Consider the following 23,761-nt stretch of genomic DNA (forward strand, 5'->3'; position numbering starts at 1 on the left):
TCATAGAAGGTATCATATCATATTTAGAATGTTAGGTTGTAAGAACTGTCGATAATTTGGATGTAAAATAGTGTCACATAAATTGATTCCTGCCACAACTGCGTACTTGCTGGCCAGTAAGCTGACAATGTTTTCACAACTTACGTAGCACTAATACACTAATACCGGGTTAAATTATTTTAAGGTTTATATTGCAACAGCAAACCCCTACATTTATCTGTAACACTGTACTAACCAAAGTTCTGTACTTGCAGGGAAAAGATTGTAAACTCATTTCAATATAACAACTTTATTTCATAAATGCAACATTAACCACTTTTCTCTCTGTTCGTTAAAATAATATCTTGTCACTTCCAACATTGAGGAGCAATCTTGATGCCATGTTTAAGTGAATAATTTAACGCAGGCTGGCAAACCATATTCACAAATTTTTTAGTTTTTCTTTAGTCTATCATATACTAAAGCTATTTTCACATTATATTTTTATACTTTTTATTTTTTGCTTTAAAAAAGTTAGATATAAATAGGATTTATGTATGTGTATATAAAGTCTTTAAATGAAATGCTAAATATTTATTTTTGAGTATAATATGTTGCTTCCCTTGTGTACAAAATGTACGTTTGTGTTGATGTTTCATTTTCCGTTACCATGATAGTTTGTGTTATTATTAAATATATTATAATTTTGAACTACGATAAACAGAAAATATCTCATGATCTGTTAGTGTTTTAATTTCAGTGTAAATGATTATGGATGCACACATCAATTGAAACACAACAATCAGGACTGCTAAAGATCATGGCACAGGAATTTCACAAGAACACAAAATCCTGGATTTTGATGAGTTTTAATTATGTATTTCACAATACTTGCAAGATTTCCAAATGTAAATTTTCAGAAAAATGTACGTATATTTAGACTTCTTACGTGTTATTTTTTAGGTTAACCTCCAGCTTGAATTTCCATAATTTCATTCAGAAAAAAAGTTAGATTGGGAATTAGAATCGGAATAGAACCTGGAATTGAGGGAAGTAGTGGAATCGGAATTGAAGAAATGTGGAATCTACCCATCCCCATAGCATACACACATTTTTCACCTTCTTCAGCACTATAATTTTCTTCACACAAATTATGAATGTGCTATATTTACATTGTGCAATAATCTAATGTAATCAAAAGATTTTACGGTAAAACTTCTTTAATCAAGCTTGTTTGGGACTATGGCCATGCTGGATTAGCAATTTTTTCAGATTATGAAACGTCAATATAGTTTTAAAATGGATTCAAAACAAATTAATACCTGTACTTATATATGTTCACTTTCCGGAAAAGTATTCTTGGGAAAATTTTCTGGTAATTTACCGAGAATATTTTTTTGTAAATTTAAAACATTTTCCAAGTTATACTTTTACAGGAACAGACAAATACATTTTTTAAACTTTTTTATACAAACCAAACCAAATGAAACATATCTTTTTGTCTCTCCTATTTCCTAATGACTCACTTAACATTGGAGAGTTGGGTTAGGACTTAGGACCCATGCTACCACTGATACAAATAAAAAACTATTGCTTAAATAGTACCTGCCAATCTGGAGAAGATAATTAATTATAAGTATATTAATTTATTTCAAATTATGTAAATCTAAGTCAGTAGTGGGGTAAATGGAAAATTTCCTTAACAATATGTGGTTTTTTTTTTCCAGAAAATTTTCTGAAAATAAATTTTTTCCAACTCTCATTTCTTATCTGTACAGTACAATGATGATTAAAACAAGTTGATATAAAGTTATTCTGTTGTGGTGCACTATATTTAGGGGCCAGTAAAATTAGCATCTTGCTATAGATGCTTTTTTTTTGTTGCTAATTTACACTTTAGATTTTTTTTTTGTTAATTTCCAACATAAATATGTAGTATTTTAAGCTTAGGCCCTGTGGTGATTTTCCGGTGTTTGTTCTCTACACTAGTTTGCATAACCAGCATGGTTTGTGATAATGTCATGTCTGATGCAGAAAAGTTACATGTATCCAAAGTAACTTCAAAATATAAGCCCCCCCCCCCCCCTTCCTGCATCTTAATGTTTGCTAGCATATTGCACTACCAAGTGAAGTAAAATAGGCATTATTATTTTTTGCTGTGCAAACATCTTGTATGCAGCATTTGTTAGGAGTAATTTTGCACAAATGGGATAGAAATTGATGGCTGGAAATGTGGGACAAAGATGGCGGACCCACATGTAGCAACACAAACCCATATACACCAATCCCCCATTTAGCACGTCTTCAAATTGCGCAAATTCTTTTAGTGCAATGTCAATTTTACTGCCCCAGTCTTGAATAGCACATACGTATGTAAATTTCAGTTAGTACGATATCGCCACAGGCAAAAATAAAAGTTGGACATGACGCCACAAAGTCTGCTTCAACTCTGTAAACAACAGATGTACCGTGACATACAGTTAGTTATACAAGGGGGCGAAGAGATGCACGTACAGGTCTTACTACGCTGTCTGCTGTTGTACAAACATCAACTATGGCAAGTTCATTTGCGGCTATTGGGTGTAAAGGACCGAATGTTTTTACATCCATGTGAATGCCACCGGGCCGTACCGTTGTCGCCTGGCCACAGACCGGATTGTGATAGCTTCAGTCAAGCCAGTGGCAGGGAACTCGAGAACGTAATGCATCGTGTTCAAGTATTTAAGACAAAACTAGAAGTATTACTGCATGCAGAATGTCATGAAGGCCACAGTTATGTTGGTTGCACTTTAGTTTTAAGTAAGTTAACTGTATGCACAATTATACGTATCATAAATAAGCACTCTATGAAACGTTTATATAAGTCTGATGCTGTTGGTTTTACTAGTGGGAATAAATTTGACATTAGATACAGTCAGAAATGAATAAATGATTCACATTGAAAAGTTGTTAAATGAATGGTGTAATGAAAAAAAAAATTACGGCCTTACAGGATTGGTGTAAACCAAGCAGTGATACGCGTATAAGCACTTTAATTTTGAAGTATATAACCACCTATCTCCCGTTACACTATGTCATATTTGTCATACAAATGATTCAATAGTAGGCTTATAAAGATAAATGGTGTGACATATTTATCGTTGAGTATTATTCTAAGCATTTATATTACATGAATATTTCCTTACACATTTTGGAACACATTGGTGTAAAGTCAATTTCGTAAACATTAGGATACATACCAAACGTATTGTTGCGCCAAATGAAACTTTATGATAGCGAAACTACCCTGGACTATATTTGGTAAAGTAAAATAGTTGTAGTAAAATGTCATCCTAATTTTTAAAATTAGATATCAAAATAGCATTACATACATTCTTGATAGTACATACTACATAGTCTCCTCCCTAAACTCAAATGGTCCTGATACTTTATGATAGCGAAACTACCCTGGACTATATATGGTAAAGTAAAATAGTCGTAGTAAAATGTCATCCTAATTTTTAAAATTAGATATCAAAATAGCATTACATACATTCTTGATAGTACATAGTCTCCTCCCTAAACTCAAATGGTCCCAATATCTTAATGGGATGGGGTTTAATTCTTCCCACTGGAAAATTTTTTTTTTACCTTTTTAAAAACAATATAAATATTAAATAATAATAATAATAATAATAATGTTTAATCAGCTCAGTAAATTTGTTTGTAGGAAGTACATATTTACAGACTGATTTCAGTCGTTTAAGCAAAAAGAAATTTACAAACAAATATTTACATGTGTTTTAAAATGTTTCAGGTTAATATTTTAGTAATGCCGTAGAAGTATAACTTCTAACGTGTGTGAAAACTTTATAGTATTAATTCTTTAATTAATTTTAGCTAGATGGGCGGAATTTTAATAAAATTCCTTGTATTCAAGTACAAAGCCGGGATATATTGGACTGCAACTTTTAGTTTGAAAAATATCTGGAAGATGGCGCCTTGTTCGTAATGCTTTGGAGAACCAACAAAATCTTAAATTTAATGTTAAATATGTTAGGTCAATATATTTTGACACAATGTTCGTTCTAACACAGTTTTTATGGCTAGTAAATTAGTGGTATTTTTAAAGTTGCTATTATATTTTGTTATGACTATTCGTGTTTACAAAATGTATTCCAGGATAGTTTCATTACCATAAAGTTTACTTTTGCACACCAATACACTTAGTACATCCCCCATTATTTACGAAACATGCAAGGGTGCATTAGCCACACGTGGGTCCGCCATCTGGACGACTTCTTTTGTGGTTATAGCAGTTTCTGCATGCATGTGCATTGTACTTTCAACCTGTAATTTTCCTTTGTGTAAAGCACGCTTATTTCATTGCATTTTTTTGCACACTAAAATTTCACCATTAACCCTCACAAACGCAGGCAATGATAGTTCCGATCTAGGGGGAAATGTCACAGGTTCAGCATTGAGGCATTTACATAATGATGCATTTGGTACTCCTGCTGTTTGGCTAGCCCTGAGAAATCAATAGTATCATCTTTTTAAACATAATTATAGTTAATTTTTAAAAAGGGGGAAAAAATTTACCGGCTTTCCCTAATAATTAATACTTTTCGTATATTTATCACGCTAGGCGTTATTTCTAAGAAATTTACGTTAATTTTATTGTCCCGAGTTTCATATTATAAGTTTATTTACAATATGAGAACACACATCATATTAGCTCAGTCATATTAAATGTAAAAATTACCAGAATCCATAAAACAATAATGTAAGCTGATTTTTGGTACTGTGGTACTGTTGGCCTTGGTGAACGTCATTATGATAATACTCGTATTTTATTATGTTCATTTGTTTGATTTTTAAGCATTTGAAGCTTTCTTATCACAGCATGAGAAATAGTGAGATAGTGGAAACTGTCAGACTCAGCCTAAATATATGTTACAATGTTTTGTGGGGTATTTGTTTGGTAAATAAATTAATTTGCGGCCTGTAATCAGCAGGCAAGATATTTTGGTTAATAAATGCAATTGCTTCCGATTTAAGCCCGCTGCACACATTACAATATTCCTTACAATATTGTAAGCTAGGAGTCGTACTGGCTCTACTACTAGTTTCTTCACTCGAATTCAAACTGGATACTAGTAGCTGTACGAGCTGGGCTACTGGTTTTGCGTAATAGACAGTGTCCTATTTTCGTTGCTTGGTGTGTTCCAATATTTAAGGAGTGGCCAATCAGAAATCACGAAAACAGCATGAGGGGTTGTTTACACTCTTAAGCGCGCATGTCGTGGTAAACATGGACGGAAAGAAGTGGACTAGTGACCAACTCCTCATTTTAATAAATGCATACACAGAAGAGCCTTGTTTGTATGCAGTAAAAAAATGTGAATTATCATAATGAAAATTTGTTGTGGAGAATATTCTCTTAACAAAACTAGTATGGCAGCTAGAATCGTGTGCAGCAGAAACTTGTAGCGCACCTTGTAGCCTGCACAGTACAGAAACCAGTAAGCATTCTAGTAAGCAAACTAGTAGAAAATATTGTACCGTGTGCGGTGGGCTTTAGTTGGGTTAGTATTAATGTGCCATTTAGTGCACCACTGCTCATCCATTGTGCTATGTATCATGTATTGTTTTTTTTTCCGGTGAAGGTCCAGCTACCGCGACAGTTCCCCCAAGGACCTGATGCTTCGTGTGCAGCGCGCGCTCCAGGACCACCTGCGCAACCTGCTGACAGACGTCGAAGCCGTCGAGAACGACATCACCGACATGGAGGCGCAGATAGCCAGCCTGCGGGCGCACGTCGGCTCAGTGCCCAACGGTGAGTCCCGGTCCTTCCAGGCATCAGCAGCACTCCGGACACCTTGTTTCATAGCATTCTGGAGATCCTGATGATTACTCAGTCACAGCCCGAGTCGTGAGTGAGACCACAGCCACCTAGGATCCATCTCGAGTCTGTGGAGTGTTGCAAGTTGTCTCTAGGTTGCCAGGTCCACCTCCACCGTTATGCCTTCATTTGCTCATGTTACAATGTACTCTTTCATCACAATTTAATTTAATAAAAAATAATTTCTTAGTAGGATGGGCTATAGTTTAGCCTTACACGTTATAGTTTGCAATGATTAAAATTATTTTAAAATATTATTTGAACAAGCTAAATTTTTTTTTATAGTTTTAGCTACCACCCTTAGTGGTGTCTGTAGTATTTTGTATCTCGAAATTAAAAAAAAAAATTGTTTCTAATAGTGAATATTTGTGCTGAAAGGCGATGAAGAAATACCTATTTACTTTTTAAAATTAAAGTCTTACATAATTATAACATTAAATATAATACTATGTAATTTTTATTGTTATGATTATTTTGGTCTGATAGAGTTATTATTACTTAAAATACAGTCTGATTTTTACCCTTGCTCTGAATTTAAGAATTTGCAAGAACTTGGATTTGAAATCACATTCATTCTGGTTAAAGTATTCTAGTTTAAGTGTGATTAATTTTGATTAATCTTGGAAAAAAGCAAACTTGTAATTTGTTTGTATGTATGTATTTTTGTATAACTTCGTTTTAGATTACAGTTTAAAAAGAACCAATGGTTATTAGAATTTCCTATATGTGCTTACTTAGGCAGTCCTTAATCTTGTGTTTAATGTATTTGTAGAAATATTGCTGCCACAGCTGCTGAAAGAGGAGCCTTTATCTACAGCCACCATCATAGACTTGCAACCAGTAGTGAACAATGAAGTCAATCGTACTACTACGAAACCTTTGTGTGATAACAGTGGAAAGTTAATCATGAACCAAACTGAACTCAAAATAGAACCAAGTTATTCTGTCACTCCTACTAAAAGCAAACGTGAACCAAGCCCTAGTTCTTCTTATGATCCATTTTCCTTCACTACAGAAATGAAAATAGACGTGGGTTCGACAAAAAGTCCTGTTCTGGTCAGCGGTGGCAAAACTCTGCGAGGCGTGGGGAGAGGACAGCGGAAGAAGCAGGCGGGCGGCGACGTGGGCGGAGACCGCCCCGAGGTACTCCAGACGCGACGTAAACCGAGCAGGGGACAGACATCCCCGTCCAAGGAGACCATCATCCCCATCTCTGTGGAGGAGATCAGCCCCAGCGACCATGGGAAGTCATCCCCTCCTCGCCGGAGAAGTTCCCCCCTGCAGCCGTCCTCGCCGGGCAAGGCACCGCAGTCCCCTCCTTCCAGCAAGAAGACGGCGCGTGCGAACCGAGAGGAGTCGACGCCTGGCGTCAAGGCGGCCGCGGCGAAGGGAGCGAAGGGAGGGGCTCCGAAGCGAGCGGAGCAGGTGGAGGAGACGTGCAACAGCGTGGGAAAGGAACTGTCGCCGCGCGTGGTGTTGATCCCGGTACAGCTGGAGGGAGACTGTTCGCGCCCGAGGCAGCGCTCGGTGTCCACACGCACCATGGCGCAGGTGGTGAGCGGGGCGGAGCGCCAGGAGCAGTGAGATGAGCAGGCCCGTTCCCTCGCTGCGAGGTTTGCGATCAGTGCAACACCCAACACAGCACGTATTGTGTCGTTAGTTTAGCTATGTTTATACAGAGTATTGTCGAGCAAACAACCTTGTAGACGTGCCTTTTGCGCTGTGCTTTAGGTTTTGTCTTGTCAACCAAGCAGAAAGTATTTAAATTGTGCGAGTGAAGTTCTTACCTGACAATGATTGTTGTGTTACGTTACCATCAATATTATATTTTGATTACAAGATTAACGGTGAAATAAAAATGTTATTTAGAAACTAGTGCTACGTGTTATCAATAGGGTTGCAAAATCTCATTAACATATAAATATAGCAATTTCAAAGTAAATCATTGTGTAAATGTTATTGCGTGCTGTGATGAAGCAGGATAATGATTCATATTGTAGCTCATTATTTTAGAGTTACATGAAATAGTTGTTAGTTTGTAGACATTATCAGCAATTTAATTTTATAGACAGCTATAGAAATTTTTTGAGTAATCAGTTTTCATAGCTAATTTTGGTACGAGATATGATTAGTGGAAATTGGAAAATTGGTTGATAGGTATCTAGAGTGTGAAACCTTTTTACATTTAAACTGAGTGCCTTTGGCTACTTCGTGAAGTGATTAGTATTTATTTAACTTTTTCTAGTGGAAATTTTTTAGAGAATGGCTTTTGTGTAATTTAATATCTTAAATTTGTCATAATTTGTTACGATGATTTTCCAGTGTAGTCTGTATAATAGGAAAAGCACAGTAGTTCTCTGACTAATTTTAACAAAATGTTGTTGATTGTGTGCTGAAGAATTTGAAAGATAATTTTTTGATCTTGGTAGTTCTTAAAAATGTAATAGGAAAAGGTTTTATTTATTTATTTTACATGAGATAGTGGGAAGTTGTTAATTACCCAATTGTTTTATTTTCCATGTGAGTTAAAAGAAATTAAGTTATGCAGCATTTTTTTGAAATTGGCTTTTAGTTTAGTTTAGTAATCAAATTTGTTTTAGTATTTTTAATTAAGTTGATAATGTTTTCTTACTATTCTTTTAGTGGAGTACATTTTTTTTTTTTTACATCTTGAAAGTAAAATTTATGTTTTTACCCTTAATGTTTATTTATTAAAAGTACTTACCAACTTGAAATTTTTATTGCTATAGTGTCTACAAATTTAACAATATTCAGTGGAAATGTTTTTGTAATGATATGTAATATTCTTAACCCCATTAAATGTGAGCACTAGTTCTGTGATTGATTTTGTGTAAAATATGTAATATATTTGTTTTGAAGGGCCTGCATATTCCACAATTGCACATGCGTAGCTTTGGCTGATACGCCAGGAGTATGTTCATTTACACTGCTACTTTCAGGATAATTGAAGGTCGTAATGTTGATCTTTTTCATTTATTATTAATAGGTAGGTTTGTTCAGAATAAAATTATGCCATTGGAGGTTATGTATAACCTTTTATTGTTGCCAAATAAACTATTTTCATCCATAACAGCCACATGCTTAAGCAAAATATGCTCTAAATATCGTAATTATTTTTGTAGCAAAAAAAAAAAATCATATTTTATTATTGGAAAGTAAGCTAATATAACTTGCTGATATGAGTGATATTTAATGAATTTATCATTTGGTAAAACAGTACAAATTGTGCAAAATTTGCTTTAAATAAGTTTTACTAGCATATATATAGGTTGCCCATTTTTCTGGTAAAAGCGTGCATGCTTGTTGCTTGAACATAGAGCCAGCCGGCAGGCAGCTGAAGACATGCTTTTGGCTACTACTTGCTGTCGCCTCTGGTATTTGACTCGAGTAATGAAGACTTAGAGGTGAACCATGTGACTAGCACTTTCTCCTCCTACCAGCCACACGCGTACTTCTACTCTCAATATCACGTACAAACCCCTGAATAAATACTATCAGGCCCCAAAAGAAATATTGTGGAAGGTTAAGCCAAATTTCTTATTTTTTTCCTCAGACAGTGGCTTCAAACGATTCAAGCACTACCAAGCGCACAACGTAAAACTAAAGAAATGTAATTTTGTCCAAAATAAAATCAGGAACTAGGAACCGCTCAGAATTCCTCGGGTTCAGGATCTAGGTCATTGTTTATATTTTTTTATGTTATAACAAAATGTTTTGTTGTTGTACTTTGCTGCTGTGATATTCAAGGAAAAAAATTAAGGATTTTTTAAAAGTTTTTTTAGATGCTAAATGTTGTATTCGTTGATGTTTTTAATAATGATGATAAGTTAACCTATGTTTTTCATGAAAACCATCCTTAGCTCTTAAAATCTCTATATTTATTTACATTAATGTGCATATAATATACACAAATTTGCTTATTTTAATTTGGTGGCTATAATTATTGCAAATATGTCCGTACAAAATATGATTAACTAGTATATCTATAAAGAATCAACATTAAATTTACACACAATCTCCCAATTGTACTTTAAAATTTGAAGTCTATACATTATTTACTCATTATATACATCCTATTTATAATTTTAAATACATTAGACAGATAATGTACAAAAACAATCTTTCTTTGAAGATGATTTAAATAAACAAGGACACCATCCTGACAGTGTAACATTTGTTGATTTGCACATTTATTTAAAAATGTTTGGAAAATTGTTTTCTCATCACAAAATTGTTGTACGGGTCAGACTATTCTGATTTAGAAAGTAACATTGCAGCTTGCGTACAAGTCATAATAAAAAATAATTACCTATACGTACTATACATCAGCGGAATGAAACTAGTATGTTGTTGACAAATGCAATCGTTCGTGTCCAGTAAGCACAGGCCCTGGCCCTTTTGGGAATTTTGATAAAAAAAAAAAAGTTTACTAGCAACCAAAGATGAAGTTATCTACATTTTAAAATACAGTTCACAATAAAATAAAGGAAAACTTGCATTACCAGTATTTGTTTTTAAAAATTACACTGTTCCATAGGTGCCATACTTAAAAAAAAAATTTATTTCCATGAGATGAGCATGATGGCTGATACTTATATTTGATGGGGATAAGTTGTATTCTGTTTTCTAAACGACAAATCATAGCTGAAGATTTGTGCAATTATATATTGTAGTAGTAATTAATCACGGTAGGTCGGTCACTGTAAAAATATAGTATTCTTGGTGAACCAAAAGTAAGAGAACGTTTAACAATATTTATTTACATTGGTGTTTTCAGTCGTGATGGGACCAGAAGTTGGACACACGTGGAATTAAAGTCATGTTTAGTTTGTGCCTAGTTTGTTGTTTATTCAAATTTTAGCACTACTGTGATTTGAGTCATTTTCATTTGCCTTATAACTTAAAAATTAATATTTTAAAATAACACCTCACTGTATGAATAAAAAGTGAATATATAAAGGAAAAAAAACTATCAATGTTTGTTTTAAAAAATACAGACTTAAGTGCATGCCCCTAATTAATAATGAAAGATAAAGCTAAAAACTTTAGATGCAATAACTGTGCTAGGACTGCTTTTTTTTTTTTTTGTGTAAATTCAAACATGGTGCTTTTAATTACGAGCACGTTAAAAAAAAACTTCTCAACATATTAAAAATTAGATTCGTCTGAAACAAGCATTTTTTAAACTTGAAGTTAATCAGCATGTTCAGTACCTTTGCTGCAGCCTGCGTTCTCTTTATGAATGACAAGTGTTATTTATCTGGCTTGAAATCGATCATTCAGCCACAGATCCTCACACGAGCATTGATTTATACACAATCAGGGGCGTAGCCGGGGGCGGGGGGGGGGGGGGGGGGGGGGGGGTGTTTAAGGGGTTAACACCCCCCCCCCTAGCACCAAAACTTTAATTAATTTCTTATTCATCACTCAAACAAATTTCATATTAAATTAATAAAAAAAATTTACCATTACAATATTTAAATTTAAGTACCAAAAACTGCTAAAATAGCACTATTTTACACCTTAAAATCCCCCGCTTTAATACAGGGGAGGGGGGGGGGAGGGAGGGAGGCCATGCTTCTTAACACCCCCCATACACAAATCCTGGCTACGCCACTGTACACAAATCATCTCTGTTCCAGTTCTTGGAATTACTCTTTTCTCCCCTTTTCATCTCCAACTCCACTGGAATAAATACATAGTTAGGAAGTTAGCACACACACTGTTGCTTTTATCTCTTAAGCAACAGCTATTGCACAAGTGGCACCAAACACATCCATATGTTGAGAAATTGCTTCCCCATTGACATTCTGCAGCAAGCACTGCACCTGCATTGTGAAGAAGTGCTTCAAAGAATTGACAGTTCCCTGACCTCGCAGCTGCTGCATGCTGCTGGTGGTACCGGAGGCAGGAAGATGACAACATTTGTTCCTCCACGTTACTGCTGGGTGCGTCGTGTATTCACGAACAGGTTCCCAAATTTCGGTACCAAATCCTCAAATAGTTCAAACGTTATCCTTTTTTTTCTTTCAAGGGAAAGTTACGTGAATACTACCACTAAATAGGTACATGCAACTGGTCCGATCTGCCTGTCTGTCGTGGAAGGCTGCAACTTATATAGCGTTGCACACTCTACTTTGAAAGCTCGTGTCTTATGAAGTATCGCTTGAAAGTTTCTTCTAAAACTGGTTGCCCGTGTCTTATGACATGAGGTATCGCTTGAAAGTCTCTTTTAAAACTGGTTGCCCGTGTCATATGACATGAGGTATCGCTTGAAAGTTTCTTCTAAAACTGGTTGCCCGTGTCTTATGACATGAGGCATCGCTTGAAAGTTTCTTCTAAAACTGGTTGCCCGTGTCATATGACATGAGGTATCGCTTGAAAGTTTCTTCTAAAACTGGTTGCCCGTGTCTTATGACATGAGGCATCGCTTGAAAGTTTCTTCTAAAACTGGTTGCCAGTGTCTTATGACATGAGGTATCGCTTGAAAGTTTCTTCTAAAACTGGTTGCCCGTGTCTTATGACATGAGGTATCGCTTGAAAGTTTCTTCTAAAACTGGTTGCCAGGTACAGAGCTGACGCACTTGTGATGGACTGCTGCTGATGTAAATTGTCCTTTCCTTACCTCTTAGTGGTGCTGAGTCAGACGCTCGTGCTTTAAGCAGGGGCTACACCGACAAGCGACACGCAAAGCCCTGTGTCTTGGCGCTGATTGAGCCAAAACTTTGTAACCCACTTCCTGAATTAGTACCTCGAGCTGCACGTGATGTCAACTGCTGTATTTAATGGGATTGTAACTGGGTCGTAAATTCAGTTTGAACAGAATCATCCAAAATAAGCCGCATCACAGTAATTGGGCTAAAATACGTGGGATCTTTTTCTTTCAAAAGCTAGTTACTAGATTTTTTTTTTTACTTTACCATAGAAAGTACAAAGAAATGTTTATAATTGTATAAATTTTTAAATGTAGCTTGATTTCAGAATACAATAAATAATCTGAATGTTGCAAATGTTTTTTTTTTTTTGTTTGTGCAAGTTATTTTCATTTGCATTTGTTGGTGTAGAGTTTGTAGGTAAATAAATATCCTCATTTGACTCTTAAAAGGTTCTCTAAACATGTGACAAAATGTGAAATGGTTTCCAGCATGTTTTTTAAATATCTGCCTTTTCAATGACATTATTTCAAAAAGATGGGATTGAGGCCGTGAAAATTATTTTGAATATGATGCATTTAAGACAGATTACACTCACCTGCACTCCCCATCAAAAGAGGAAAGAATTAGGACTCCATAGTGTTTTTTTCCAACCCTCTTCACTAAATTTTCAATTTGTAGCCAATGAAGCACTTAGTAAACAAATAACTGTTCCCATTTGAAAAGTATTGTCAGGTGATAAGTTGTTGCTGGTTGTATGCTGTTGATAAGACCTGGCTACAAGCTAAAAATATGCCTGACATTTAAATTCACAGCTTTTAATATTTTACAAAATATTAAATTTATGACCTATGTTAGGTCGAAGTCAACATTTGCAAACAATAAAGCAAAATAAGAATCTAGGACTCAAGTCTTGCTGGAGAGGTAGAAAGGCGAGGGCGAGAGATGTGTGCATTGTGAAATTTTGTTTGCCAATTTGAGAATCATGGTTGTGCTGCCACACACATGCATTCAGGAATAATTTCCAGCTTGTGTTTTCAAACTTCATTTCATTGCAGGATACTTCTTTTGCAGACAGTGAAATTTGAGCTAATTTAATTAGCAGACATCCATCCATTAAACAATGATTCTTAATAGCAATCTCCTTTAATGAAACTAACACAAAAACAGTTCTCAGTTGTTCTGTGACTGTTTAGTCTCAAAATAATACAGTACAATAAAATAACCTTTGTTGGTCAACTTTTAAAATTCATTAAATAGAATACAAAAAAAAGATCTTATAAAAATAGGCATATACCATATATATATAATAAAAATTTAAAAACATAAAAAAAAAATGCTTAAATTACAATACAAAAAAATCACTAACTCAGTCAATAGCTGCATGGAAATAAACATACGTCATTTAAAAAAATTAAGTACATACAGTGCGATGTTAGGACGAACTTGTGCTCAGGGGAATGTACGTTGCTTAAGATGGTAGTATTCTAAATTATTTTGTTTGCATGAATTGTTTTTTGCTCATTATTTAAATCAACTATTTTCCAACTATTGTTTGTTATTTTATAAAATGTTTTATAAATATAAAAAGTAATTTTTAAAGTGGTTAGTAAGTTAAAGGCCAATTTTTATGTCAACCACAGCATGAACGAAGAGCATGAATAATTGTGATTATAGTTTTAAATTTATCTTTTGCGTGTAGCCTTTGTCGTATCTTACTTAATTTTTTGTATGTCATTCATAAATCAATAAGAAATTTATTTTCTCACAATCCTAAAAACCTTAGATTTTCACGGTTTTGGGTAATCAAAATTTTTGCTGATTTATGAATATACAACAAAATACGTAATACATGTCAGTGTCTACAACAAATGATTAATTTAAAACTGTATACAGCACAATTACATGCTCTTAGTTCATGCTAGGGTTGATATAAATACTGGCCTTTAAAGCTTCTAAAATGAATTAAATAATTATGTATTAAATTTATAAAACACTTTATAAATAATTAACAATAGTTACATCATAAACTTATTTAAATTGATGAATAAAAACACGAAAATATGGAGCAAAGTAGTTTAGGATACTACCCCTTAAGAGGCCACTCCAGTGTTTCAGGGGCACTACACAACCCGCGTTAGCCTCATAAGATTCAATGCTATTTTCATTTTGCTTATAACTAATTAACTATTATAGATTACGAAATGATGCTTGCTTGATATGCAAGACAACGATGCTCTTATCAAAGCCCCTTTCTTCAAAAACGTGCATAAATTATGGTTCAAACCTAGACAATACACTTATGCATATTAGTAAAGATTAGTATAAAACCATAATTTATACACGTTTTTGAAGAAAGGGGCTTTGATAAGAGCATCGTTGTCTTACATATCAAGCAAGCATCATTTCGAAATCTATATTAGTTATAAGCAAAATGAAAATAGCATTGAATCTTATGAGGTTAACGTGGGTTGCGTAGTGCCCCTGAAACACTGGAGTGGCCTCATAATATGTTGGCTTGCGAGGTTCGAGTGGAAGCTACAGGATGTCGAGGGGGCTCTTGGGGGCGCCGGTGACCTCCCAGATGGTCGCCGCCAGCCTCCGCGAGTGCTCCAGCACGCACGACGACGTCGCCAGCCCCAGGTGGATGCAGTACAGCTCGTAGCACCGCACCTTCCCGGGCATCGCCTTGGGGAAGCACGCCTCCGTCAGCCTCCTGCAACCACCGGGCACACTTCAGCCCCGCGGCCGAGTGCATTTACCTGACGTGAGGCTACTGCTACCTGTTGGACGTTCTTCGTCTAGAATGACACAAACCACACGCGAAAACTTGAAAAGATTGCAGGCTTTCGCAGTCATTGTTTGTAGTCGTCGGCTGACCTAGCAGTAACCATCTCCAGGTAGCTAACTGCTACCCTGAACATGGGGACTACAAGGTCAAACGAAACTTCGGTGAAGTCTTTGCCTTCGACATGGCTAGAACCCAGAAGCCAAGCAACTTCACCCGTGAAAAAGTTTGGAATTGCCACCGACGTAAAAATATTAGTATTCTTTTAGTGAGGTGTTACATGCCACTGCATTTTCATCATCTACTGCCGTGGTCTCAATGGAATTATTTGTAGGAGGGTGCGATCAAGAGTGAAGTACAACCATTTGATCTGCAAGTTTTTAAATCTAATACTGCCAGTCATTCCTATTAAAAACTCATGAAATTCAACTTAATTTTCACCTATCTTATACATGTTCTGACAACATATTAGAACAAAAAGTTTCATATTCAAATGCCTTCACTGAATAAAAACGTTTGATGTGTTCAAAGTATTCAAATAAGCTGGAGGCTCTGACAGTTGAAGTTGATTTTGTTTGAAACAGCATGATCACACTTTGGCCCTACACATGTCTTTGACAAAGATGAAGATCTAAACACTCAAGGAAGGAGAATCAAGAGAGACAGAGAGCCCAGTATTTATTTTATGTACAATTTTTAAACCCCACGGTTAAAAAATAAATCTAAAGACTGCACATGTTACTGTGTCAATAACTGTAAACATGATATGTGTGTATCAAACTACTTGAAATGTTTCTTCTGACTCCTAAGAATAGTAGACTTGTAATTTTCATTCTATCATGGTAAAACCAAGCATTAAAAAAAAAATTGTAACTCAACCGGGCCCCAAGTATTTTCCCTTGCATGTCTTGCCCTCTTGACCGCCCTGTTTTCCCAGAACAACCTCCATGACCTCAAGAACGTATTGGGTGAGATGTGTTGGGCTAGGGCAGCATGAAATAAAGACATGTGAAGATGTGAGAGTCGTGTGGGGTTTCCTGACTGATATGGAAAAACTATCATCGCACATGATACAACACTTGCAAGACTCACAATAGGAACAATTGCCAGCCTGCTATGGCAAGGGAGGGACGAAGGTGACTTAAGTTTTACAAAGTTCAAATCATTTGTACGGACTACGGAAACATTCCGTGTGACATGTTCACTTGGTAGTCATGTTACTCCAGTACGAGCAAGCTACAACGTTCTCCAACATAATGCCACTTACTGGTAAAAGTCTCCACACAGTATTCCTGGCCTCGGGAAACTTTTCAGGGCCGCGGTTGGAAACACTTTAACCTTGAGTGGGCAGCCCTGCAAGGAAAGAAAAACAGCAGTGAGTGGAGTGCCTGGAACAACCTGATATGGCCAGTCACCACATGCCGAAAACACTCCCCCCTACTCACAGAGGCATCCTCGAACCACAGGAAGTATGCGTAGTTGAATGTCGTGTCCTTCCACATCAAGGCGAAGTGGCCCTCCTGCAGATGTTTCCTGCTGAACTCAACCATGGTCCAGATCTGTAAACAATAATCAGCACTATGTCCAGGATGTCTACAGGTTACGGAAGTGCCTATAATCAAGAAGTGAGGAAACTGAAGGACTGATCATGAAAGTCCCTCAATAAACAGCAATGGTGCTGGAAGCCAAGAAACTTTAATTTCTAACATCATTTTGCTAATTTTATTTTTGGTTTTTTGACACAACATTTCAGTTTATACTCGCATGTGGAAATTATCTCTGAAAATGTTTTAACATTCAAACTTAGAAATCTGTACATTCTTGAAAACTGTCGAAAATTTTCTTTACATTTGCTCATGCTTGATTTTGGTATTATATGTAGATTTCAAAATAAACTTTCGTAAAAAAAATTGCAGGAAATTTTGTTAAAAGGTTCTGAAAAAAAATTCTTGAAACTGGTTCACTTGGTATTTGTAAAGAACCTGATGTCATGCACCACTTCCAATAGTACACTACCAATGCAATAATACCATTGTGCCTTGTCCCTCAGGGTACTGTTGTCAGCTTGACAGTATTGAAATGTTGATAGCACTTCTTTCTGATTAATGCACTAGTGCACTTGTTTACCAAACCCTTTCCAAGTCCGGCAGCATGTATCGTATGGGCCAAATGTCTTGCGCTGCGCTGGGGTTACAAGCGTGAGAGGGAAGGGGAAATGGTGGAAGGGAATGACAAGGAGCATATGCAGAGTATTTCACTTCGCAGAGGGTAGAACCACTTTGTCCACTGTTTGCTTACAAATTCTTTACATTTGTTGGTGGGAACGATAGATTTTTTAGGATTTAGGGGGAGCGGGATACATCACCTCCCCTCCCCATATCAACCCTCTGCATACAAATCTGTACGCCCCTAGGCATGAGTATCAATGGCCAGGAAGGTTGAAAAATCTCGTTGGGTGTGGTATTTTTATTTCTCTTTGCCTTTAAAAATATGCTGACCATACATAAGTAGATACATGCACCAGCATCAGTTTGAGGATCAATGTTATTAGAACTGTTGATGTGTAACCGGGCTACTACTGCTTGACAACCACCCTGCACCTCTCTTCTGCCTGCAAAATCAGGGTAAGCACAAATTCAAAATTGTGCTTCTGAAAAGAATATGGCTACTATTCTGTGACTTAAATCCAGTGCGTCTGACAGGTGAAAATAATCTCTCCTGCAGTTTACAAATCCCGTAGAGTGAATACAGATGTACACTGCATCACCAAATTTTATTGGCCAACATCTACCATGTCTACAGGCTCGCAGCACAGCCGATGACTAATCAGTATAAAAGACTCATTAAAAAAATTTTTTTCCATGTATCAAATCAAGGGGTTAACAGCTGGGCTCCATCTATTACCAGAACTTAAGCACACCTATGACCTCTAGTGTCATCACAGAGTTGGCCAGACTAATAAACTATACATACAGCCTTTATCGATATAGGCCAACTTAAAATTCCAGTCAAAAGCTGCTAAATCTGGATGAAGTAAAATGAAAACTGAGTATGTCTTTAAGACTGTACACAGAAAAAAACACGTAACCATCATTTTTACCTCCTCATGTCTTCCAAAAAAAACTGAAGCAAATAGACACGGTAATGTCTTACCACTGATTTCATAAACATAACTTAGCAAAATAATTGGCTTTTACACATGACTTTAATTTCTCAAATGCAAAGCACTGTAACAATTTAATGTTATCTAACACTGAAGTTTCAGACACATGAAACCCAAATATGAGTTAAACAAAAAGTTTTTAAAAGGACTTTTCTTAGACTTTCAGTAAACTAGTTTTTCTACAATTTGTGACTTTCGTCATCATGGGAGAGCAACAGACACACTACCTTGGAAAACTGAATTAAGTGTTGTTTGAATATTAAAAAGACTACACTGAAAAAATCATCCAGCTGAGCTGTATCTGTTTGTAAATAAGTCATTCAGAAAAACACTTGTATCGAGTGTATATATGTGTTGTCTGCTACGTCTCAGGCCGATTGCCCCTACTGGAAACTTTCGTTTACAGAGTCTGACACAGAAGGCTTCCAAAACATTCTGTTTTTCTACTACGTCACTACGTGTCCTCAAATTTCCCCTGCCAAGTAAACTATAGAGCCATCTTATTTGTTCTGAAATCATTCTTGTTGTCTGCCTGTACTAACAGACTGTTTATTTACGATTTCCGGCGTGAAGCCATAGCTGATCTGAATCACGGGCCTCTCGTTTCCAGAGCTACAAAAATTTAATTTTTGTTACACCTGATTCGAACTGTTCGCAACACTCTCTCCCAGGCAGCACAGTCAACAAACAAGATTGAATTAAAACACTAGCCGTCCTCGGCAGTTAGTACTAGCAATATTGTATAAATTGACAGGTCACACAAAAATTTATCTTGCAAAGGCATTATGAAGTTTGTAAAGTCCAGAATCTGTCATAATCTGTAGGTCACTATGATTTGATTGAAACATCACTGCCAGCTTCATCATCACCTATTGAATATCTTCATCGAGATTAGTATGAAATGGTTGTGAATGTTTTTGACTTTTTTTCAACAAAAAAAAAACTTAAAAGTTATTTCCAAGTTGAAGAAGTATGTAGCATAAACTGAAAATTCAGGAAGGATTGTAAACGGATAACACAACTACCATGTATGCAGACAATAAGTCATCCCAGGGTTCTTATGCCTACTTAATATCCTTAAAAAGTACTTAATTTAATTTTAAACGAATAAGGATCCTTAAAAGTCCTTAAATTTCACTAAGAATCCTTAAAAACTCCTTAATAAAGAATGAAACTTGATAAAACTTTGTTTAACCATCACTTGTTCAACAGGCAGTTTTTGTTATCCATCTTCACCTAAAAAAAAATTTGTATCAACATGACAATATGTGTTGAAGTTTACATCAATGATTTTGGATTATTTACTTCAAAACAATTTTAAATTTATTTGCATCCCAAGCCCGCAGTAAAATCACCTTACTGTACATATACATATTAAGAGATTTCTAACATCAGTCTATTCAATTATCACAGCCACGGTCTGCGCGATGACAGTCGCACAAGTTTTACAGTACTGGTGTTTCCAGACATAATAGACATTACACTAGTATGAAGAATTACTGATAAGTGATAACATATCGCCAGTTGTGCTGTGTTGGGAGCAGGGGCGTAACCGGTGGGGGGGGGAGGGGGGGGGGGGAGGGGTTCAAACCCCCCCTCTTAGCACCAAATCTTTAATTAATTTCTTATTCGTCACTCAAACAAATTTCATATTAAAATTAATAAAAATTTTACCATTACAATATTTAAATTTAAGTACCGAAAACTGCTAAAATAGCACTATTTTATTTTACACCTTAAAATCAAAATTTTCCCGGGGGAGGACCCCCGGACACCCCCCCCCCCCCCCGCTGTAATAAGGGGGGGGGGGGAATTCTTCTTAACACCCCCCATACACAAATCCTGGCTACACCACTGGTTGGGAGAGCATACCTTCTTCTTGGTGAGGGTAATGGTCTCCTCGGAGCTGAAGTCGAGGCTGGGCGTGGTGACGCGGTGGTTGGTCCGGTCCACGTAGATGAAGTGCACCAGGCCCGGGAACTCTTCCAGGTACTTGTTGATGGTTAGGGAAGCTCTAGTAGCTGCCATTAAGGATGAACACAGATAAGCAGGGAGACGACACACGGTCCATGCGGCGCTCGCGACACGGCTCATGCACATCCTCCGTGGCCGATACCACGACCCATGTCGTGCCCGTCAAGCACAGGACATCTTACATGTGGTTCACAGCACGGCACGTCACAAGCAACTGTGGGAAAACTGTGCTTGTTTCCTCATCAAAAGGCAGCCACTTGCACAAACACACACGTCCGTACAGTCGTAGTGGGCTTCTGAATCATTTATTTCTGTTAACACTCATAATAGATGCGTGATCTTAGTACCTACACAAAGAGTGAAAGACTACTTCAAAATATGTTTCAAATCCAATGTAACCTAACGCAGCTTTTCTAGGCTGTCGAGCGGACGAATGAATGATTCTGTGCTTAAATCCAGACTTTGACTCAGCCAGAGAATAAAATGTACAGTAGTGAGAGCTAGGGGTTGGCATTGCTATTACTCCTTACATATCCTTCCAATCCAGGATCATACTTGTGAAACAACTAGTACTACATATATAATCTGCTTAAGCAAGTAATCCAAACAAATTTGCTATTTTTTTAAGATGTGATTATAAAAAAAATAAATTCAATGGTACAATCCAAACTGGACTCATGGATGCTAACTTGGGCAAGCCAAAAAGAGATTGAACCCACATCTACATATAAAAGAATCATATGAAAGACCCTTCATCGAATGTATATTTTGAAAAACCAACACCATACATATATTTACAGAATTAAATATTTTTGAAAAAACCCATTAATAGTCAAACAATATTGAGAGAGAGAGAGAGAAAAAAAAAAAAAAGAGCCATAATGTGGAATGTATAATTTAGGTCATAAAAATTAATAAAAATATTAGTTGCAAGCTAGATTTTATTTAGTATATTTGACAATGGTTACCTGAATGAACAATTTCATTTTAAAATCGTAAATACGGGACAAGTATAAGTTCCTCAACTATTGGTGGGCAGGGTACAAATTATAAATAAATAAATAATGTATAAATAAGAAAACACACAAGTATTTAAAATAAAAAAAATTAAAATTTTTGATTTCATTTTTGCATTCCCATAAACAAATTAAAATTGTAGACCACCAAGTCTTTACATTGCACATGACTATTTTTGTCACACTGATGTACAAGGATGCAAAATTTACAACATGTGATGGAATCAGAAGATTGTGGGTTTGAATTATGCTTCAAGCTTTATTATTAAGGTGATTTGAGCAGTGTCCACATAATACCACTAGTACTGTAAATAACTGGGGAAGAAGGTCAAGAATATTAAAATTTTACACATTTATTTTGAGTAAGTGTTTAGTAAATACACTCTCGCAATAAGAATAAGGTTAAGAGTGAGTACGATTTGCGCAGTTGTTGTGACGCGAAGCAGATAGCCCTCTCGAGCTCCACACATGCGAGCAAAAAGCTGCCCAAGACTATGCCGCAGCTGACGTCAAACTGAGAAGACACACGTGCGATCATCTGTCAATGTATTGTCTTTAAGCTGTCTTTATGGACGAGTGCACTATCAAGGCTAAGCCAACACAGAGGCAAACTTCTCGTAAGTCGTATTTCATACAAATTATTCGTGTTAATATAAAATTAATAAGCTATATTTATCATCTCATTAATCATAACCATTAATAATCACAGCCATAAATAAAATAACATTTTATGATTATCTGAACATGAAATTAAGTATAGTACTTTTAAACCATTTTAAACATAATTTTGAAACCATTGTTGTTATCCTGTAATATAAATAAAACAATCTAGAATCTTAATTTTTTATATATTTTTTTAAATTACAAAATAAAATGGATGATTTATTTTAAGAACCATTTTATACTACATAAAAGATTATATTAAAACAACATACTGAAAGATTTGATAATGTGTATCCCCTAAAAGGATAAAATGTTTGGTGAATTTTACCTTTGGAACTATGTGCATGAGATAATATATGAGTAAAATTTCAACTTTATATATCTAACCATTTATTATTTAGACGGCACAGCTAGATCTCATTACAAATTCATACAAATAAGTTCCATTGTCATCCTTACATTAGACACAGAACCTAAAAAGACCACAAACTGAAAATAAAATGATAACAGTTGAATGCTTCTACTATTTATAGTTTGGTCTTTTCCCAAACCAAATACTGCCACATATAAAAGATCTGTTTTAAAGTTTGGGTCCAATTAAGTTTTGATATCTTTTTCCTTGGAGGTTAGATGGAAGCAATTTCAAAATTAGGATAAGTTTAACTTCTTTATCTTGCTTAAAGTCTTGCCAGCAGATATACTTGTGAGAATTTGTTTAAGGCAACAACATGCAAGGTTGGTAGGATCCCACAGTACAGCATCATTTAAAGTGCTCTAGCAAGTCAGTTTCCTACTGGTTAGAATACTTCCATTCATCAACACGGAGGGCAGTGCACAACACTGTGACCGCAGGAGAGGAACACACACTTGCCTGGTTGCGACAGGCAGCTCGACAGCAGCTAAGCAGCCCAAGTGAAACATGCAGCACACAGACACAGATGCAGGTATTCCAAGCACGTACTCACTTGTCAACTTTCAATTTTATAAAATATCGACACTCGCTAAGAACTAAAATGACATTACACTGACTAAATGACCTTAATGGCCCTGCCTAGTCAAGCGTGTATCTGTGTTAGTAAGGCAAGATGATAAGGTGGACGCTCGCTGGTGCTTCTAGCACGGTGTCGCCTCTCAGCGCAAGTCTGTGAACTGACACACAGTCTTCTCGTCGTGCACAGGGTAACTGTGACACTTGAGCCGTGACCATAACACTACATATATAGTGGAGAAATGAAGATAAAGGTGTAATGCAAGTTCCATAAATGCTTTCAAGACTTTGCACGACAGGCCAACATAAAATACAAAAACCACAGGAAGAACAAATAATGACACAGATGAGGCAATCTACAGAGCTCCTATAAATTAAATAGATTCCATATTTAAAAAAAAAATTAAAAAAAAAAAAACACAAAAATTTAAATAAATACATGGTGAACATTTTAGGGTGACAAATTGATGCCAGAATACAGCAAAAATCCATCTCTGTGTCAATAGTATTAGGAACGTTGATATTGTTTTGGAAAGCTGAAAATTGTGGATTATCAGAGAAATGTATTTTGTACAAATAACTGAACACATGTAGACATAAAAGGAAATAATTCAATTTCCAATCTGTTTAAA

The 23,761-nt window shown here is 36.0% G+C and overlaps 2 protein-coding genes across 2 annotated transcripts in view; one reads left to right on the forward strand and one right to left on the reverse strand.

Moving 5' to 3' along the window:
* LOC134530371 (BRCA1-A complex subunit Abraxas 1-like) overlaps window positions 1-8,695 on the forward strand; it is a 28,125-nt gene extending 19,430 nt beyond the window's left edge. Inside the window, exons 6-7 of the mRNA XM_063365135.1 lie at window positions 5,628-5,797; window positions 6,636-8,695. Coding sequence (XP_063221205.1) covers window positions 5,628-5,797; window positions 6,636-7,447 — 982 coding nt within the window. The 3' untranslated portion in view covers window positions 7,448-8,695. The remainder of the gene's footprint in view (window positions 1-5,627; window positions 5,798-6,635) is intronic.
* Window positions 8,696-11,306: 2,611 nt separating this feature from the next.
* The window catches only part of LOC134530370 (BLOC-3 complex member HPS1), a 28,069-nt gene continuing 15,614 nt past the window's right edge, over window positions 11,307-23,761 (reverse strand). Inside the window, exons 7-10 of the mRNA XM_063365134.1 lie at window positions 20,361-20,505; window positions 16,771-16,884; window positions 16,593-16,678; window positions 11,307-15,253 (exon numbers count right to left, since the gene is read on the reverse strand). Of these exons, the coding sequence (XP_063221204.1) occupies window positions 15,076-15,253; window positions 16,593-16,678; window positions 16,771-16,884; window positions 20,361-20,505 (523 nt within the window). The 3' untranslated portion in view covers window positions 11,307-15,075. The remainder of the gene's footprint in view (window positions 15,254-16,592; window positions 16,679-16,770; window positions 16,885-20,360; window positions 20,506-23,761) is intronic.

This window comes from Bacillus rossius, chromosome 3, assembly GCF_032445375.1.
Source record: "Bacillus rossius redtenbacheri isolate Brsri chromosome 3, Brsri_v3, whole genome shotgun sequence".
NCBI classification, from domain to species: Eukaryota; Metazoa; Arthropoda; class Insecta; order Phasmatodea; family Bacillidae; genus Bacillus; species Bacillus rossius.